This window comes from Manacus candei, unplaced genomic scaffold (assembly GCF_025592945.1).
Source record: "Manacus candei isolate 608988 ecotype Guabito, Panama unplaced genomic scaffold, ASM2559294v1 h1tg000023l, whole genome shotgun sequence".
NCBI classification, from domain to species: Eukaryota; Metazoa; Chordata; class Aves; order Passeriformes; family Pipridae; genus Manacus; species Manacus candei.
This window is the reverse complement of record NW_026138071.1, coordinates 7,940,900-7,958,818: the sequence shown is the minus strand read 5'-3', so window position 1 is coordinate 7,958,818 and position 17,919 is coordinate 7,940,900. Positions and strand designations below refer to the sequence as shown.

General features: G+C 59.8%; 1 protein-coding gene across 3 annotated transcripts in view; it reads right to left on the bottom strand.

Moving 5' to 3' along the window:
- Window positions 1-3,155: 3,155 nt before the first annotated feature.
- Window positions 3,156-17,919, bottom strand: part of ASIC4 (acid sensing ion channel subunit family member 4) — a 29,069-nt gene continuing 14,305 nt past the window's right edge. The window contains exons 2-11 of one of the 3 annotated variants that reach the window (XM_051787917.1): window positions 17,597-17,717; window positions 8,201-8,345; window positions 7,905-8,032; window positions 7,654-7,813; window positions 7,135-7,191; window positions 6,885-7,038; window positions 6,404-6,495; window positions 6,008-6,087; window positions 5,581-5,685; window positions 3,156-5,302 (exon numbers count right to left, since the gene is read on the bottom strand). In XM_051787917.1, coding sequence (XP_051643877.1) covers window positions 5,183-5,302; window positions 5,581-5,685; window positions 6,008-6,087; window positions 6,404-6,495; window positions 6,885-7,038; window positions 7,135-7,191; window positions 7,654-7,813; window positions 7,905-8,032; window positions 8,201-8,345; window positions 17,597-17,717 — 1,162 coding nt within the window. In that variant the 3' untranslated portion in view covers window positions 3,156-5,182. Of the gene's footprint in view, window positions 5,303-5,580; window positions 5,686-6,007; window positions 6,088-6,403; window positions 6,496-6,884; window positions 7,039-7,134; window positions 7,192-7,653; window positions 7,814-7,904; window positions 8,033-8,200; window positions 8,346-8,594; window positions 9,301-17,596; window positions 17,718-17,919 lie in introns of those variants that run through there. The other 2 variants (XM_051787915.1, XM_051787916.1) reach the window with 2 other exon arrangements.

Genomic DNA, 17,919 nt, shown 5'->3' with positions numbered 1-17,919 from the left:
ATGCAGTTCCAGAGGCAGAGCAGCGAAAGGACAATTTTCCCAATGAGGCGGGAGAAAACACATCTCCTACCTTGTAGACTTTTGCTTCCCTTGAGGACACTTTTTAAGTGTTACTGGCTCACCATGCCATCAAGAAGGGCAAAGCAAGTTCCTCTTGGAAAATTTTTGAAAAGAATGAGTGAAGAGCTGGTTCAGAGCAGAGCACTCTGAAGCACAAGAGGGACCGGCTGGGTGCACTGGGGCTGGGCAGGAACTTGCCTCCCCTTCTGCCTCCCCTCTCCTTTCTGCACCAGGACAAGGAAAGGGACTCAAACTAGGGAAAACCCAAGATGCTACTGTGCTATACTCCCTGCCACCCCCTTCCTCCCAACACCCCCCCGCCCTTCCCCACAGTTTGTTCCCCTGTGCCTCTCTGCAAACACAGCAGTAAGCCTGTGAGCAGAGAAGGCAAAACCTGCTACTCTATCCCTGCTTGGGTCACTTCAGGCTATGCTAAACCCTGTGACAGAGCTACTTCAGCCCCTGCAATGTTGATCAGCTCGATGGCTGACCTTTGGAGGAAGTGGGAACTGCGGCCGTGCCAGCAGAGGGCTGGAGGGCAAGGGAAAGTTCAGTGCCTTTTCGTCCCTGTGCTTTTGTTGGGAAGGGGCCAGTGGTGCCTCGCTGCCTGTCCGGCAGGAGCAGCACTGCCAACCACAGGGCAGGACCCAACTCCAGCAAGCGTTTCCTCCTGTCCGCAAGTGAAGGCAGGAGAGGCTGCTCTGCTTGAGGAGGAGCAGATAAGGAAATGCCAGGCTGTGCTTGTACCAAATCCCTCGGGTCACAGCCTAACGCACTGCTGAACCCCTCTAGAGGGTGTGAGGGGCTTTGATCAGGGCCAAAGCTCAGGAAAATCGGAGCCTTGATGAAGAAGAGCTGTTAATTGTAAGTGCAGACAGAGCTGCGGCCGATGTGTGCCTGCCTGGGGGGTTTCCCTGCACAGGGTGTCAGCATACCTAGCTATGCCCTCTGGGATCAAACACTCTTGGCAGTGGCAGAATGCGGGAGCCTGAAACTCTGGGGCTGGGGGAAAAAGGCCAGCAGCTTGCTTGGATTTTGATTTAAATTGCATTCTTATTTTTTCCAACCTGCTTGCCCACTGTCCAGGGCTGAGTGCTGGAAAGCGAGGGCTGTGTATCCCCTGCCTGGCCCCACTGATGAGCACCACCAGTCCATTTTTCCAGCAAGCAGGTCATGGGCAAATGACCAGGAGCAAAGCAACAAACTTGCCATGTGTATGTCATCCGGAGATGCTGAGAGTCACTCCTTTCTCCAGGTGTTGCCTGTCACCACTAGCATGTCCAGGCAGAAAATGCTTGGGGAGGAGGTGACAGAGGTGATGCCACATGTCCCATTACATTTCAGGGCTTAATTCCAACCTCTCTGCTCCCAAGCTGGATAGTTTTCTTTTCTTTGAAATGCAGCTTTTCCATGGGAACATGTAATTGCTGTTTGTGGTAGTGGAGGCATGTTGGGAAGTGCCCAAGGAGATGCCCACTACATTTTGGTGCGTCCTCCCTAGGGATTGGCACCACAGGAGCTGTGTCTGCTGGGGTTGTTGCCTCTACAATGACAGGAACTGTTGCCAGCACAGACGGTCCTGCTGCGATCAGGTACTTGGCATTTGTCCAGAGGGCTGCGCTCATTAAAATTAAGGGCCTGTTTCACTACAGTGAGTCCCCTTCTAATTATGCCCCTGCTATTTCTTGTAGCTCATTACAGGTGTTTCAAGCAGTGCTGGGCTTGGTGAGCCCCAGGTGGCACCGTCTCCATTCCTGGGGAAGACCAAACCTCTGGTGGTCGTGTGGCAGGGTCAGTGTGGGAGGGGGCACCCAGAGGCCACAGCACTGGGGTTTGGGACTGGCCCTGGGGTGCTAAACCTGAGTTGTCCCACTGGCCTTCGTCAGCCCAGCGCCATCTGCACTGGGACATGAGGCATGGCACAGGTAGGGGGAGATGCTGGGTTCACCTCACCTGCCTGCCCTATTTGGAGAGGTAGAGCTACAGGAACTGTCACCTCCAGATGGCACCTGGAAATTGTCACATTAAAGAACAGTGGTGCTGAGAGCAACAAAGAAAAATATATGTCATATCTTCACTAGGTCATCACTACAGCGCTGCTGGGACCTGTCCTGAGGCCACTTTACTGGCACAGAAGCCAGGATGGGCCGTGCATGAACCTCAGCATTTCCTTCAGCCATGCTTCACTCCTCTGCATGGTGCTGAAGGAGCTGGAGGACATGCTGAGGAAGAGCCTTGTGGGCTCAACATGCAATCCTGTTCTCCTTGCTCAGCTCCTCTGACATGTCTTCACTGTGGAGCAGGAGGCAGCATGAGCCCTCAGTCATGGTCTTGGTGTGGATGAAGGTGGCTAGGTGATGGGGCATCCTGGAGGGGCAGATGGGTCAGAACTTGGTGGCAGGGGCAGCCTCGTCCCAAAGGGGATGATCCTCTTACTTGGTGATGAAAAGATGTGGAGGATGTAGCTATTTCTCTGCTTTTCCCTTCAGCACTCATTGCTTTAGCACTCAATGTTCCTCTTGCAGGGCATGGTGTGAGCTGTGGGATGGGGGTCCTATGTCCCAGCTGTAGCCAGTTAACCCAAGCATCTTCAGCCCTCACCAGTTTAGAGGGGAAACCTGTGATGCCTGCTGCTGGCAGCCTGCACCATGAGGTCAGCTTTTGTTTCCTGTTTTGTCCCCTCTCTGTGCTGCAGGGTAGCTGAGGCAGATGGAGAAAGGTCTGGAGAAGGCAGGAGCTGGAGGAGCACCTGTGCCAGGGAAAGCTGTAGACTCTGTCCCACCAGAGCCTCCCTTCACTGCCACCCATTCTCTGCCTCCCTCGTTTCAGTTTTACCCTTCACTCCTCACTCACGGCTCCCAGAGCTGTCCTGCTAGAGGTGCCACTGTGGGACAGGCTTTCTGTGGGCAGGGGAGCAGAGATGCTCAGCTGCCTGTGATTTGTCACGCTGGCTCTTGCAGAGCCTAGCACGTGGGCGCAGGGCTGTAAAGTGCTCCCTGGGTCCCACCACCACCACGTCCCCCCTGGGGTCATGGCTCCCCCACCTCTCTTCCCCCCCAGCCCAAGTAGGCATATCCAGACCTACTTGTGCCTCTTTATTAGGGAGCATTTTACATTTATAAAACAGTGATGCACATCTCTCACGTTCACCATCACGAGGGCGTTCGCGCAGGCCCTCCCACCATGGTGCCCGTGCCCACCCCACTCGGGGCTTGCTGCTCCAGCTGGCAGGGAGAGACCCACATCCTGTGTCCCCTGCTTGCTGCAGGAGACCTTGGTGTAAGGCTGGTTGGCATGGCCATGGCACCTCCCTGGGCTAATGTGTGGCGCCCCTCTGGGGACACTCCCGCTCGCAGGTTGGTGTATGAGGACCCCATGGGGAGCTGGCATGGGGTGCTCTGGAAGGACTTCCTGGGGAGCACCAGAGTGTCTGCCCTGCTGGGAGGCTTGCTGTGGTCCCCTCCATGTGGGGGGACATGGTACACCATGCAGTTGGGTGCTTGCACCAACAGGGAACATGTTTACACATAGGTGCATATTTTGGGGGGTCATTGGGCCACGCATACCCAGAGCCAGGGCTGCTGGGCACATCACCAGGCTGGTGCTCTGGTTCCTGCCCTGCATATCCCATGTGTGGGGCCTTGAGGGCTTCAAGGATGATGGCTCCTCCTGTATCTATGGCTTTGGGCACAGCGTGGCATGGCCGTGTTCCATCTGTGGGCACCAGGGATGGGGACCAAACTAACAGGGCCAGGAGCTGCCTGGCTCAACCCCAGCCTTCCCCAGAGATCCCAAATTCCTGCCCTGGGGTCCCCCTCTGCCAAGTGTGTGTGTTGAGGGGGGCTTTACCAGCTTGCCCCCCCTCCTGAGATATTTTGGGGCAGTTTGCCCTGCGCTGGTGTCTGCTACAGTGGAGGAGGTGGAGGCAGTGTCTGACAGGACAGGGGGAGTGCTGCGGGTCCTGACATGGATCCTGCCATGGCTCCCACCATCTCAGGACAGGCAGGAGGACTGTGGGTGCCGGTTCTGGCCAAGGATCCGGCCAGCAGGTTGGACTGTGGCTATTTGGGCGGTGCTCGGCACGGAGCACCCTCCTAACTGTGTACAGTCTGGGGGAGGCACAGAAGGTGCTCAGCACCCGGGGGTGGGAGCATGGTAAGGGGTACGTGCACGGTGCAAAAGAGCAACAACAGGCAGAGGAGCGAGGGCAGGACCCGCCGTGCTGCCTGGGCTGTGCCGGGCAGCTGCACCAAGGGATGAGCCACTTTGGGCAATACCTGGGCAGGGAGAGCATGGGTTCACAATGGATTGGGGTAGAAGACAGGGGAGGCAGCAGGTTTGCGGTGCCAAAATGACTGGGGACTACTGGGGACCAACACTGGAGTGACACAGGAAATCACAGTGCAGGGGTCTGGCTGGGAACAGTGATGTGGGGCCTGCAGCCCTGGTAGGCTGCAGAAGGTTGGGGAAGGGCAGGTGGATGTTTGGAAGGGTGTCACAGTGGTGGTGGTGCCAGGGGTCAGGGTGGTGCCATGCAGGTGTGGCTGCAGTTGGGGTGTCCCTGGACTGGCTGTGGGGGCCGTACTGCTCAGAGAGCTGCCCTGCAACACTGCCCTGCCCTGCAGCAAGAAGGCAGGGAGGTGGTCCCTGGGCAGGGGAGAAGCTGTTCCAGGCATGTCTGTCTCCTGGGGGGAACCATGCAGGGCAGAGACCACCACCCAGGAGGGGTCAGCAGGGGAGGGCTTGGAGGGGCTCACAGGAACCTCAGCTTACCCCCTTCATACTCTGTAGTGTCAGGGCCCCTCTGGCCCACACCTGCTGCTCCCCCAAACCCCCCTGGCATGCCCATCCCCCTCCATGCCGTGTGCTTGAGACTGGGCTGAGCCCACGTGCTAGGGGCAAGCAGAGGGGACAGGCAAAAGGACCGAGGGCCTGCTCCAGTGCCAGTGCCAGTGCCAAGGCAGCTCCAGTGGCATCACTGGGGGCACATAGTGTGGCCGGTCCTGGCAGTGGGTTGGGGGAGGTGGGGGCCTGCACCCTCCACACCCAGCGCCGCAGTCCCTCTCCATGAGAACGGTGGGGAGGGGAGCGGCAGGGGGCTGCCCCCTAGTTCCGATCTTGCCTAGCAGGCGAAGTCCTCGAAGACACCCTGATGAGGGTAGTGGTGGCGGTGGTGGTGGTTGGGCAGGATGCCTGCGTTGTAGGTGCCCTCCATGTGCCGGCCCAGTGTCTCACAGGGGCTCTGCAGGGATGGCAGTCAGTGAGGTGAGCATAGACTCCATGCACCCTGCTCACCCCCCAGTCTCCCCACCCAACATAGCCTGTCCATAGGAACCCCCCTAGGGGCACCCAGCTCTCTGCCTCCCTGGGACTGCCCTGACTCTGCAGCCTGAGGGCACCAAAAGCAGAGCCACACTGTCCCTTGGTCTTGGGACCATGTCCCTTCCCCCTGGGGTGGGGGCAGACACTGCCCAGGCCCTGTCCTTGCAGCCTTCAGACAGCCTACTCCTATGGGGGTACCTGGTCCTTCGTTTCCTCCAGTCCCAGTGTGGCAATGCTGCCAGAGGGCTTCTTCAGGGGTGGCTTGGAGCGGCGCAGAACTCGGCTCACCCTGTCTCGGATCACCTAGGTGCAGATGGAGGGGTCAGACCCAGACCCACAAGCAGGTGGCACCCTGTGTGTGGATACCCCAGTCTACATGGAACTGCTGCCCACTGTCCTGCCCACCCAGGGACAGTGGGGACAGCACCTCTGCCCACTACCCTCCCTGTCCTCAGGTCACTGAGGAATGCTGGATGACCCGTTCTCCTCCCACTGCCCTCCTTTGGGTGTTCCCCAATTTGGGGGCTGTAATAGCCCTCTAGGGTGGCCACGCATGGTATGCCCTCCCCAGGGAGCCCATTCCCCCCTCCCACTGCTGAGACTCATCCCTGAAGGCTCAGCACACCTCATAGATGTAGTCCAGGATCTCCAGGATGGTGAGAATGCTGGCACCGATGAACAGGCCCATCTGCCCCCCGATGTCCCCTGGGGGGGAGGAGGAGGAGATGGTCACCAGGAGATGCTGTGCAGCCCACTGTGAGCCTGGGGTTGGGCCAGCAGGGTTGTGGGCAATGCCAGGACTGCTGGATGGAGGGGGACAGTGCAGTCACAGGGGCAGGGGCAGCAGGATGGAGGGAGTGGGGGGCATGCGGGATAGGGGAGACCCAGCAGCATTCCACCCTTCAACCAGTCTGTGGCTAGCTGGCTGCTGCTCTGTGTGGTCCCTCCCACACCAGACCCACATCCTCCCAGGGCTGGGACCCAGTGCCTCAAGGCCCCACAGTTAGGTGAGGGGAGTCACCGAGAAGCCCAGCAAGGTCATAGGCTTTCTTCTGCTCGATGGCTTCATAGTTGAGCGCTTCAAAGAAGATGTCCAGCACCAGGAAGTTCTCCCTGTGGGGACACCATTGTGCTAAGCAGGGAGGACTGGTCACCAACTCTCCCACCCCCACTGCCCACAAATCTCCCCTGTCCCCCAGTCCTCCATCTCCCAGGTGCTCCCAGGGCCCTCGTGAGTTATTCAGGCTGGTCCAGTGGGGACATGAGCAGGGCATATCCCAGGCAAGGTCATGGGGACATCTGGCCATGGGGTGGGGAGATGCTGGCAGGAGGGCTGGAAGGACACTGATGGGTTAGAGAGATGTTCTAGTGGCAACACCCCTGGATAGAGGACCTTGTATGCCAGGACCCACTCCCTGCATGCTGCCAAGACTAGGATGGAGGGTCCCCAGGTCCCCATCCCCCTGCCTACCCCCTGGAACACCCTTGTGCTGGCAGCTCACCGAATGTAGGTCTCGTTCTTGTTGTACTTGCGGGCGAGGTAGCGTGCCGAGCCCTTGTTGGGAATGCGGACCATGGAGATCTCCTTGCCATAGCGTGTCAGGTTGCACGGCGTGGGGCAGCTGCAGCGCTCCTGGCTGTCCTCCACTGCTGCATCTGGGGGCAGACACACATTGGCATGGCTGCAACCCCCAGCTCCCTCCCTGGGAGCTCTCAGCTGGCTCCCAGATGCCCGCCCACTGCCGCACCTACCCAGTGTGTGGTCAGCACACTCAATGTACACATTAGGGGAGCAGATGGACTCATTGCCTGTGGAGAAACAGCTGGTTGGGAGGGTGGGAGTCTGGCCATACTCTGCCCCTCACCCTTGACTCATTCCCCTAAAGGTAGTGGGGCAGAGTGTGGAGTAAATAGGGATGAGTGGTCCTTGGGTGCAGGTTGGCTGAGGCAGGGATGGTCCCTAGGTACAGGGCAGACAGGGAAGGGGCTGACCTATGGTGTAAGGAGGGTAGGACAGGGGCTGACTCGTTGTGTGGAGAGGATGGGATGGTCCCCAGGTAGAGACGGATGGGGCGAGGGGATCTCAGAGTGCAGAGGGATGGACAGCAGAGTGGTCATTGGGTGCAGAGGGATGAGGAATCGGGGAACATTGGGTGCAGAGTGATAGGGCAGGGGTGATCTTTGGGTGCAGGCTGCAGGGAGTTGGGGTAGCCTCGGGCAGAACTGCTGGGGCAGTGAGGTGCCCCCCACACCATCATGCACAGCCCTCACCTGGCATGTGGACCATGCGGCAGTGGCAGGTCTGCACCACGGCCTCCTTCTCACACTGGAGGCGGCAGGCGGCGATGCTGTAGGTGTCATAGCCAGGCAGCATCTGCTCCCCCTGCATGCTGGCCCGGCAGTTCCCCCATGGCTGTGGCAGGTAGGTGAGCTGTCAGGGTGAGAAGGGCATCTCTGCAGGGCTGTGCTGGACTGTGTGCCCACAGGCACCATCCTGGGGACTGTGGGGCATCCCTCCTTACCCGCTGCTCCTGGCAGGACACGAAGGTCTGGAAGCCGGGTGAGACACCAAAGCCCAGCTGATGGATATAGGGCGGCTCATCCTGGCTGTGGATCTGGACTCGGATGCCAGCTTCAAATGATGTCTCATCTGTGGGAGAAGGGCAGAAGTGCTGCATGGCTGCACTGACCCAGCACCTGCATCTCTCTGGTGCCTTGCCTGACCCATAGTCCCCACTAAGGATGCCCTCCTTGCCCAGTAACCCCTCCCTCCTAGCACCCTTCACCTGTGCCCTGCCCAAGCCATAGCCCCACTCACTGGTCTCTCTCCAGATGGGCAGGTACTCTTCCTGCTGAATGTCCAGCATGATCTCCAGCCCGTTGCCCATGCCCCCTTGGCGGGTCACACGCGGATTCTTACGGTCCCCGTTGAAGGTGTAGCACTTACCATAGCGTGTGTAGACCTGAGAATGGAGAAAGGGGAGGGGTAAAGGAGCAGGCAGGGATCTGGCAGGGTGTTCTACAAGCAGGATGAGGTCCTGGAACCCCTTTCCAATTCCATGGAGGTGCTAGAAGGGAGGTACAGTCTTGCATGGCTCTTGGAAGGGTTCATCTCAGCCTCACTCCTGATGATGTCACTCCACCCTTGCTGCAGCAGGGGTGAAGCGTCGCTCCCAGCCCAGCTGTCCTGCTCCTGCCAGGAGGAGACTCACAGGGGCAAAGTGTTGGGGGCCACAGCGCTCTCCCTGAAAACGACACTCCACCAGCATGTCCTCGATCTGGTGGCCCAGGCGGTGAAAGAAGCTCTGCATGGTGCGTTCGGAGCGGCGGGGTGGCAGGAAGCGCGAGTAGTTGGCCAGATGCGTCAGCCATGCACGCTGGTCCTCCCCCAGCACGGCCAGCATCTCGGGCACCAGCGAGCGGTTCTCCCGGGACAGCCCCAGCCACTGTCCCACCGAGTAGAGGTCAGGCTTGGTGAGGTGCAGGAAGCGTGCCCGGTTGGGGTTGCAGAGGGTGACGGCTGGGAAGCGGAGTTGGGGGGCCCAGGTGAGGCGTGCCCGGGTGTGCACAGGGTGTGAGAGCAGGTGGTGCAGGCGGTCGGCAGTGCCGGTGGCCAGCAGCCCGGCAGAGGCCAGGAAAGCCAGGCTCCAGAGCAGGCGGCGCAGGCGGGACTGCGGCCGGGTGCACATGTAGTGCAGCCCGGGGATCCGGGTGGCTCGCAGGATGCCAACGGCAAGCTGGGCAGCGCTGCTGTCCGGAGATGATGTCAGAACTTCCCTGTCCTGGCAGCAGGCAATGGGCAGTGGCATGGCTGCAGGCAGGGTGGCTCCTCTGGGATGCAGAGGTGCAGGCTGCCCCTGAGGCTACCCAGGGTCCCTGGTCCTCTCCAGGGAGCTCTCCCTCCCTGTAGGCTCTTTCTCCGCACCTTCCTGGAGACTGGAAACGAACGTGGCAGGCGCCTTCCTGAGCTGCTCTGGTGACAGGTGAGGGGAGGGAGAGGAGGGGGCTGCTACAAACACGCCTTCCCCCAACCTCCATTCGGGAATGGAAAATTCCTCCTCGAGCCAGGCTGGGACAGCAGGGTTGCCTCACCCCAGGCAGGTTGAACTGGCCGCCCCCAGTGTTCCAGCATGGTGTACACCTGTGTTTGGATAGCAGTGACCTGTCCCAGCCACACTGTGAACCCTGTGCCTGGGGATGCTGCGCCTCAGCTTGTCCCCATTGTCCCTTGCCAAGCATGGCACTGTAGCCCCCATGAAATACTGCTTGGACCCGCAGGGTCCACAACTGTGCCTGTTCTGGGGCTGGAGACCATGCTCCATAGAGGCAGGACAGTGCTAGGCCTGGGAGGCCATCCCCTCCTGCCAGCGCTGCTCGGGATCATATCTACCTTGGGCTCCAAGGCTGTACCCTGGTATCACTGGCCCTGGAGCTGTGGACCTCAGTTCATCTGGTCCCTGTGGGGTGGGAGAAGCAGGACTGTGGGTCAGGAGGAGTGGAACCATTTGGTGGGAGGTTGCGTGGGAGCCCACCTGAGCCCGGCAGGCTCTTTGAAGTGATGGCAAGGCTGTGATCAGAGCGCAGCCGTAGCGGGGGGGTGTCTGCACCCGGCTGTCAAGCGTGGCTGGCAGCACCCCGACAGCCTGTCAGGTGCCTTCAAAGCTCAGCACCGCGGTCCCTGCAGCCTCTCATCTCCTGCTGCTGCTGCTTCTAGGCACCTGCCTTCGGCATCCGCCCCACGTAGGCTAGCATCGAGGATGGGGGGTGGGTCCCGCCGTCTCCACGGTCTTGGGTCAAGTTAGGGCTGCTGGGCCTCTTGAAGGGCAACACCCCGAGCTCCGTTGTGCCTGGGCAGGAGGAGGGCAGTTGGTGGCAGGAGGGATTGGAACAAGGGGGGCTCCAGATCACCTTAGCAGTGACTCCCAGCATCATCTGTGCCGCTGGCCTTGATGCCTGAGCAAGGTGTAACTTTAGCCATGACAGAGAACCGCCCAGGATCCCATCTGGCAGCTTGGTTACAAGTACAGAAGGAAGCCAGGCAGGTCAGGAAAAGGACAGGCACCGAGGGCAGCACTCCGGGGTGGCAGGGCAGTGCACCTCCCTCCATCACACTCTCTACCCCGCTGCAGGGAGAAGCGCAGCCCAAAGGCGCGCAGGGTTCCATCTCTGGCCCTTGCTGGCAGCCCGCACCCCGCACTCCACACCCCGCACTCGCAGCGCGGGCGGCGGGTGCGGGGCGGGCGCTCTCCGGCAGAGGGCAGCAGGGCCCCGCGCTCTCCCTGCTGCCGTCCGCCCTCCCTGCCCGGACCCCCATCCCCAGGGCAGCCCTCGACCCGGACCGGGCCGCTGAGCTCTCTGGCTCCTGCCTAGCCCCGCCGCCGAATTCAGCGCCGGCACCAATCCCGTCGCGGGCTCCCTGCTCCCTGCATCCTCGGGACGCCGTGGGTCACCCCACCGTAGCTGCCCTGAGCTGTCCCCTCCAGCTCCTGTATCCCCGCAGCACTCCCGGGACAAGGCTCATCCCCTCCGTGGGGCGGCTGGAGCCGGCTCGAAGCCTGCTCCTTTCTGAGATTTATCACGGCTGTGAGCGCCGGCGGCTGCCAGCCTGATACCATCAGCCCCGGCACACTAAGGCAGCTTCTATATTAGTTTTCTTTAAGCGGAGGATGAACTCCCCAGGCTGGAGAAAATGTCATTTCTCTGAACGCTTCCATCTCCTGTCGGTTCAGACATCTCCGGGCAGCATCGCAATCACCCTGGAGCAAGGTGAGGGATGGGGATGAGAGGCAGAGGCTGGGGCACATGGGGACAGACAGCTCAGGGACAGGGACCAGTGTTGTGCAGGGTTGGAGGAGAAGGTCCTTGTGGTGGTTGTGGCCTTGTCCCCTATCTCCTGCAGCCCTAGGCAGGTGGGCATGGCTGTGGGGGAGCAGGGGGAGAGCAGGGGTGCCTGTGGCGTCCAGCTGAGTTACTCACTTGTCGGCTGCTGGGGTGCTGAGGCCAGCTGTGAAATCACACTGGCAAGCACACAGCACAGTCCTGAGGGGCTTTGCCTTTCCAGCATGACAAATCCAATTAGATAACAGGGAGTGCATGAGGAGGAGGAGGAGGAGGAAGGGCAGAGGAGAGCCTGCCTGCACCAGGAACATGATTTTCTCCCTGCAGCTGACCCAGAAAAGCACCTTGCAGGCTGTCAGGCACACATGTCCAGCCAAGAACAGCAACTGGGCCATGGGCCTCTCAGCACTCTGCTCTGCTTGGTGGCTACTTAAGAATCTTGCAACCTGAGGGGTAGGGTGGCAGCATTTCCACACCTCGTGCCGGTCTCCTCACTCAACCACTGCATGACGGCATCCCCATACCACGCTGATGTGCAGGGGAGACCCCATTAGGGAGGTAATTTCTTGACACAATTCCTCATTTTCCTCTCTCTGCCTGGGAGACACGCTGACCTTGACAGAAATAGCTGCCTGCACCTTGGCAGGCAGATCCCAGTCAGAGATTGGTGGGGGCCCTGGCATCTTCCTCCCCACTCCACACAGCTCTGGGGCCGCCCAAGTCCTCTTCATGCCCCTGAGACTTGTTTCCCTGCCCCCTGTTGTGGAGAGCCCTATGGGAGCAAGGTGCTGACCCCCAGCATCCTGACCCTGGCTCGTGCCAGTCCACCCGTGAGCACTGGGGGCATGAGGACCAGCATCATGCACTCCCAGTCCCCCATCTGCAGTGCTGCCAGCCTATTGTGCCAGCCTCAGGCTGATCCCAGCTCACGCAGGTATTTCCACGGCTTACACGGCTCCCCATGGTATTTAGCCTCTGGAAGACGAAGTTAAACATTGCAAGCAGTGACAAATCCTGATTGCTCCAAGGAGACAAGAGGCCACACTAAGCTTCCAGCCAAACGTTTTCATGTGAGGGAAACGAGCTGTGATGTGTGTGATGCCGGTAGGTCCTGCTCCTGCATGCCTGGGGCACCCAGCCCTGCTCCCACATCCCCTCTGGGACATCCAGCTCTGCTCCCACATCCCCACTGGGACATGCAGCTGATGGGCAGGCCCGGGGCATGGACACAGCATGCAGGAGTGATCACCCCAGCATAGGAACATCCCTGAGAACAGTCATCACTGGAGCAAAATGGGGATAGGGACGTGAATGGGAAGACACTGGAGTACTGCCCACCCTGGACTTGGGGATGCCAGCCCAGGGGTAACCTTGTGGGTGATCTCGAGGTACCCCACCCCAGAGAGCAAGATAGTATGGGCAAAGCCATGGCATAAGGGAAAGCAGCCTCCAAAACTGGAAATGCTGCTTCCTGAGTGAGTGCAGTCAGCTGAAGGCACAGGGATGTTCCTGTACAGGGGACATGGCACAAGAGCTGGGGCCAAACTGAGGTGACACTGGTAGAGCTGGGGCAACGGCACACCCATGAACACTGCCCCCTGCTTTGCTTCTGCCCCCCACTGTGGCCATCCCAGCCCTGAAGCCCAGCTCTGCTGGAGCCCCTCCCCATGCCACTGGCCCCTCCGTGGCAGCCCCCCCATCCCCAATAGCCCGTTCCCCCCGCACAGCACAGCCAGGCCCTGCCTGGGTGCCCCGGGAGGGAAGCCGCAGCGCTGACGCCAGCATTACAACTGCCCGGGATATGAGATCCGCTTGGATTCAGCAATTTCAACTCATTTCAAGCCCGATTCTGCAGCAATTTTCTGAGCCAGTGGGATGTTTTTGCCACTGCAAACGTCCCTTCTCACACGTGGTCGCACCATTTCCCTTCCCTGCTCCCAAGAAAGGTTTGGGAATGGTGCCAGTTTGGCTCTACCCCAGCTCCTGCAAGTAGCACAACCATCTCCCACACTAGCAGCCCCCCAGTGCAGCCTCCTGCCCCATATGTAGCTGCTGGGATGGCTCCTGTGGGATGCAACCCTGCTTATTTGGGCTGGAGCTGCTACCTCTATGGGGCACTGGGCTTTGCATCCTCACCCCAACAGAGCAGGGCACCTTTGACCCTGAGCAGCACACACCAGTGCCGGTCTGGGCTCCTTGTTTCCCTTGTTTCCCTCCCTGTGAAGGGCAAAGCTCTGGAGCGTTCCTCCACAGCTCCCTGACCTGCCTCCAAAGGAAGAGGGAGAGCAGCGTGGGGCAAGGGGGCCAGAGGATGCTACAAGCATATCCCAGAAGGGCCAGGACCTCTTCTGCCACCACAGCTGTGCCTTTCTATGTGCCACAGGAGAGCCCATGCCAGCTGAGTCCCCTCAGCTAGGCCTGAGCCAAGCAGTGGAGACGTGGGTGCATGGGGCTGGCAGAGCCCCTCTCATGCCAAGCAGGCTTGCTGCTGGAATACCAATTGCTCAGCTGGGCTGCAGGCTGTACTGCTGGCTGGTGCAGAGCAGTGGGAGACACCTGGGCCCCAACACTGGGCAGGGCCAGCAGGTCACCACCAGACTGCTACATCAGGGCCAGCATGTAGCCTGTGTCCCCAAGAATGGGCAGGATCTAGAACAGGGCTTGCTGCTCCTGGTGGGTCAGGAGCATAGAGATGCAATGCAAGGCAGAGGGATGCACTGTGCACATGGACAGACACCTTCCCAGCACATCTGTCCCAGTGCTGCCAGTGACTAGTAAAGCAGGGGGACATTGGCACCATCCAGCTTTCAGGATCAACATCTGTGATGGCATGCCCAATCTTGTGTGCCAGGGAAGGACCATTCCCTGCAAACCACTACCCCAGGAACCCTGCACTGGCCAAGCCAGGAGCCAGAGGGATCTGCGCTGCCAGTGCCACATGGAGCCAGGATGACTGTGACACAGAGGTGAGTGGCTGGGGACCCCAGGTTATCACCTCTTGACCCCACTGCACAGCAGGGCAGCACACAGCTGCCTCCAATAGCAGAGCAAGAGCCATTGCATAGTTGTGCTTTCTACTCCTGCTGCTCCTGGGGGGAATTTGTCCCAGAATCTCACTCATTTCAAACCTAAATTTATTCATGGCCAGTTTGTACCATTTGTTCTCATGCCAGCATTGTCCCTTAGCTTAAATAACTCTCTTCCCTCCCTTGTGTTTACTCCCTTGATGTATTTATAAACAGCAATCCCATCCCCTTGCAGCCTCCAGCCTGCCAGCCTGCACGTGCCAGTCGCTTCTGGTTTCCTCTCCTAATTCAGGCTCTGCCTGCCTGTGCAGCCCAGCACAGCATCTGCTCCAGCTCCACAGCCCTGGCTGCCCAGGGCTTGCACACTGCTCCGTCCCACAGCAGCCGTGGGGCAGCATCCCACCCTGGTTTGGTCTGCTGCCCCAGCCGGGGCTAACCTGCTCCCTGCAGATCTCTCGGCAGCTTTTGCTTTAATATGGTTTGTTTGCATTTTAAAAGAGTCCACCAAAAGGGACGCCTGGGCAGGTGAAGGAGCCAACACCAAGGGAATTGCAGAAGATGAAGTTCCAGTGGCAAAGGTGTGTTGCACTGCAGGGAAGGGGTGTAGAGAGTTGGGGGGGCAGGAGCAGTGAGATGGGGGGGCAGGAGCTGGGGAAGTCCACCCGGTTGGCAGCCAGCCAACATATCTGAGATGCTGATCGTGCTGCCTACCTACCCTAGTCTCTCCCTTAGTACTTGAATGGGGTGCTGGAGCTGCAGGAGATTTCTGTCCTATGTTTCTTCCTCCTGCTTCGGGAGGTGCACAGGGTCCCTATGGGAAAGATGCACCAAAGCTGCACCCCCAAACATGCCAGAACGAGTTTGCCGATCTGCTACCACCCTCCCTAGCCTGGGTTTGGACTGTGCCGAGCAGCAATCCTGACATTACTCTGTGCATCCTCCGGCGCTCTCCAGCCGGCTTCCCACCCTCAGACACCCCCGCGCCGGGCACGCCGCCCCCGGGCACACAGCACAGCACGCTACAGATAAGCGCTGGGATGGGATGCAGCTCAGCCTCGCTGCTGCAAACCCAACAAAACAGTCACATACACAGAGAGCAATAGTGATGGGTTTGGGTTGCGGGCTCCCCTTGGCACCCGGAGGAGACCCAGCACCATACACGGTGCTCTGCAGACACAGATGGCCCGTGCCTCTTCTCCCCAGCACCAGGGAAGGATCCCCAGCCCTGTGGTTGGTTTCACACACAGATGTAGCACTGAGCCCACACATCCTGCAGGCTGGAGGAAGCTGGGAACATCAAGGATACCTGAAAGTGGGGTATGCCGGGGCTCCTTCGTGGAGTTTAGACAGCTTCTGCTCTGTGGCAGTTGTCACCCCCCAGGGACCCCAGTACATCAGTGCCTCTGCGTGGTGCTGGTTGGGCTCTGGTGGCTTTCGGCAGCAGATCCTGGGCGCCCCTGGCCTTGCCTTGCTCCCCTTCACATGTGGGGCACTGCGGGGAGGTATCCCCTCATCCTCCCATCCCCGCAGTGCTCCGCGGGCAGCGCATTCCCCGGGGACGGTTTCTCTTTGAACGCAGTCGTACAGGGAGCGCTGCTGGCCGTCCCCAAAGGGTTAACAAGCAATTTCCTTTGCTGACAGCTCGGAGACCGTTCACTATCGACTGCGGGAGAATAAGAGGGGAGAAGCAGCGAGATAAAAAGGCAGCAGAGCTGGCACCGCCTGCTTAATCCCAGCGTTTAATCTGCTGGGGCAGCGCAGGCAGCCTTATCTCGCCGTCCTTCTGCTGCTCCATCTCATTACTGCTCCCACGGCTGCCGGGAGATGGGGGAGCTGAGCCGAGGAGCGGGGCCCGGGGCAGGGATGCCTCCTGCCTCCCCGCTCAGCAGCCCCCGCACCTGGCACCACCGCATCCCTCGCTGCCCGGCCAGAGCGAGGACACACACACAGGACTGGGCGCACAGGCTGCACCCACAGAGCGTGCTGGCTCATGCCTGGCGCTGTGGCACAGCCTCGGGGACACACTGCCGGTGTCACACTCAGTCACACGTTTCCCAGTCACTGAGCTCCGGTGGTCCAGCCTGTGCCATGTCCAAGCCCTCATGGGCTGATGAAGGATGCAGGGATCCATGGGATGGTGCGTGTAGGACACAGTAGGGCCAGGACAGCAGGCAGGGCAATGCTGCCTCGTCTTGCATGTCCCCCTCCCTTCATCCTCACCTATCCAAGTGCTCCCCTGCCGGATGCCATTCCAACCTTGCTCTGTCTGCTCCTCCCACCAGGCACACCATGGCCATTGTCCCTGAGACACACTGGCCTGGACCTGGAAGACCCTGCAGCCTCAGGGAAGGGTTAGGCGGGAGGGGAAGGTGGCTGCTTCCCATGAGCTGGCACACTGTCCCTCCAGCCGTGGCATTTATCTGTAGATCCACACCACTGACTCTGTGCAGATGAAGCCTTGCACTTGCTGGGTTGTCACGGGGGTTATCCTCCTGCCTATGGATGGGTTTACACTGATAAGATTTATTGTCACCCTGGCTGAGGTGCTGCCAGCACATCACTGCCTGCTCCTCTTGCAAGGCTGTGCTGCCTGCCCTCATGCCTGAGAGGCATGAGCAGCACCTCAATGAGCGGTTCCCAGCAGAGTGGGTCCCCAGATGAAAGGACAGCCAGGCATGACCCTCTGCTCCCTGCTGCCAGGGCTGATGCGTCCCATGCCCACCTGTTGCAGGGTGCCTCACACACCCTCTCACCATTTCAGCAGGATGCAGGGGATACTGGTCTCTGAGCCGGACCATGCTGAGCAGAGCACACCTCTGGGCTGACACAGATTTGCTGACTGTGCTGGCAGTGCAGCTGCTGTCACAGCTCGGTGGCTTCATGGCTCTTCTGCATGGTGGGGGGTGACTGGGACTCATGGGGCTGCTGGGTGGCTGTGTGTGGAGCCACTGCAGGCAGGGTGGCCTTAGCAAGGAGTAGAGGCCGACCCCATCCTGCAGCCTGAACTCAGCACCATGTGGAGCTGGCAGGGTGGCTATGGGAGCCAGAGCCTTGTGCACCCCCTGCCCCAGGGTGACATGGGATGAGCAGAAATACTCTCAAAAGGGGAACTTGGTTTCAATGCATTCTGCTATGCCCTGATCCCTCACCCACTCCCTGCTGCCTGTGCCCCCACGATGCTTCCCACTACTGATTTCCCTGGGGCCAGCAGGGATTGTCCTGAGCCACCTGGAGCAGCCAGGCAGGGATTGAGCCAGGCTAAATCCCTGAGCAGCAGGAGGGGTAGCCGCCTTCCAGCATCCCCTCCCCATCCCCAAAATCACCACATAAGCCCTGCACTGCTCTCCTACTGCTCTGCTCCATCCAGGCTCCCACCTCTTCCTCTTCTCCTCCCCTCCAGTTGTTGACCTCCGACATTTCTGGGGGCTCTGCTCTCTCCGACAACATGAATTTGACTCCAACATGTCAGAACTGAAGGAAACAACATGCAAACAAACAGTCTGAGCCCTGCCTGCACCCACCTCCCCAGGGCCAGCTCTGGGGGCCAGGGGGCCAGTTGGGATGATGATGTAACCCGACAGCACATCGGGAACCCTAGTGAAGTGGGGTGATCACAGCCCAGTGGGAAAGGGCCCGTTAATAGCTGAGCCCTTTTAGCAGAGATTAGGGAGCT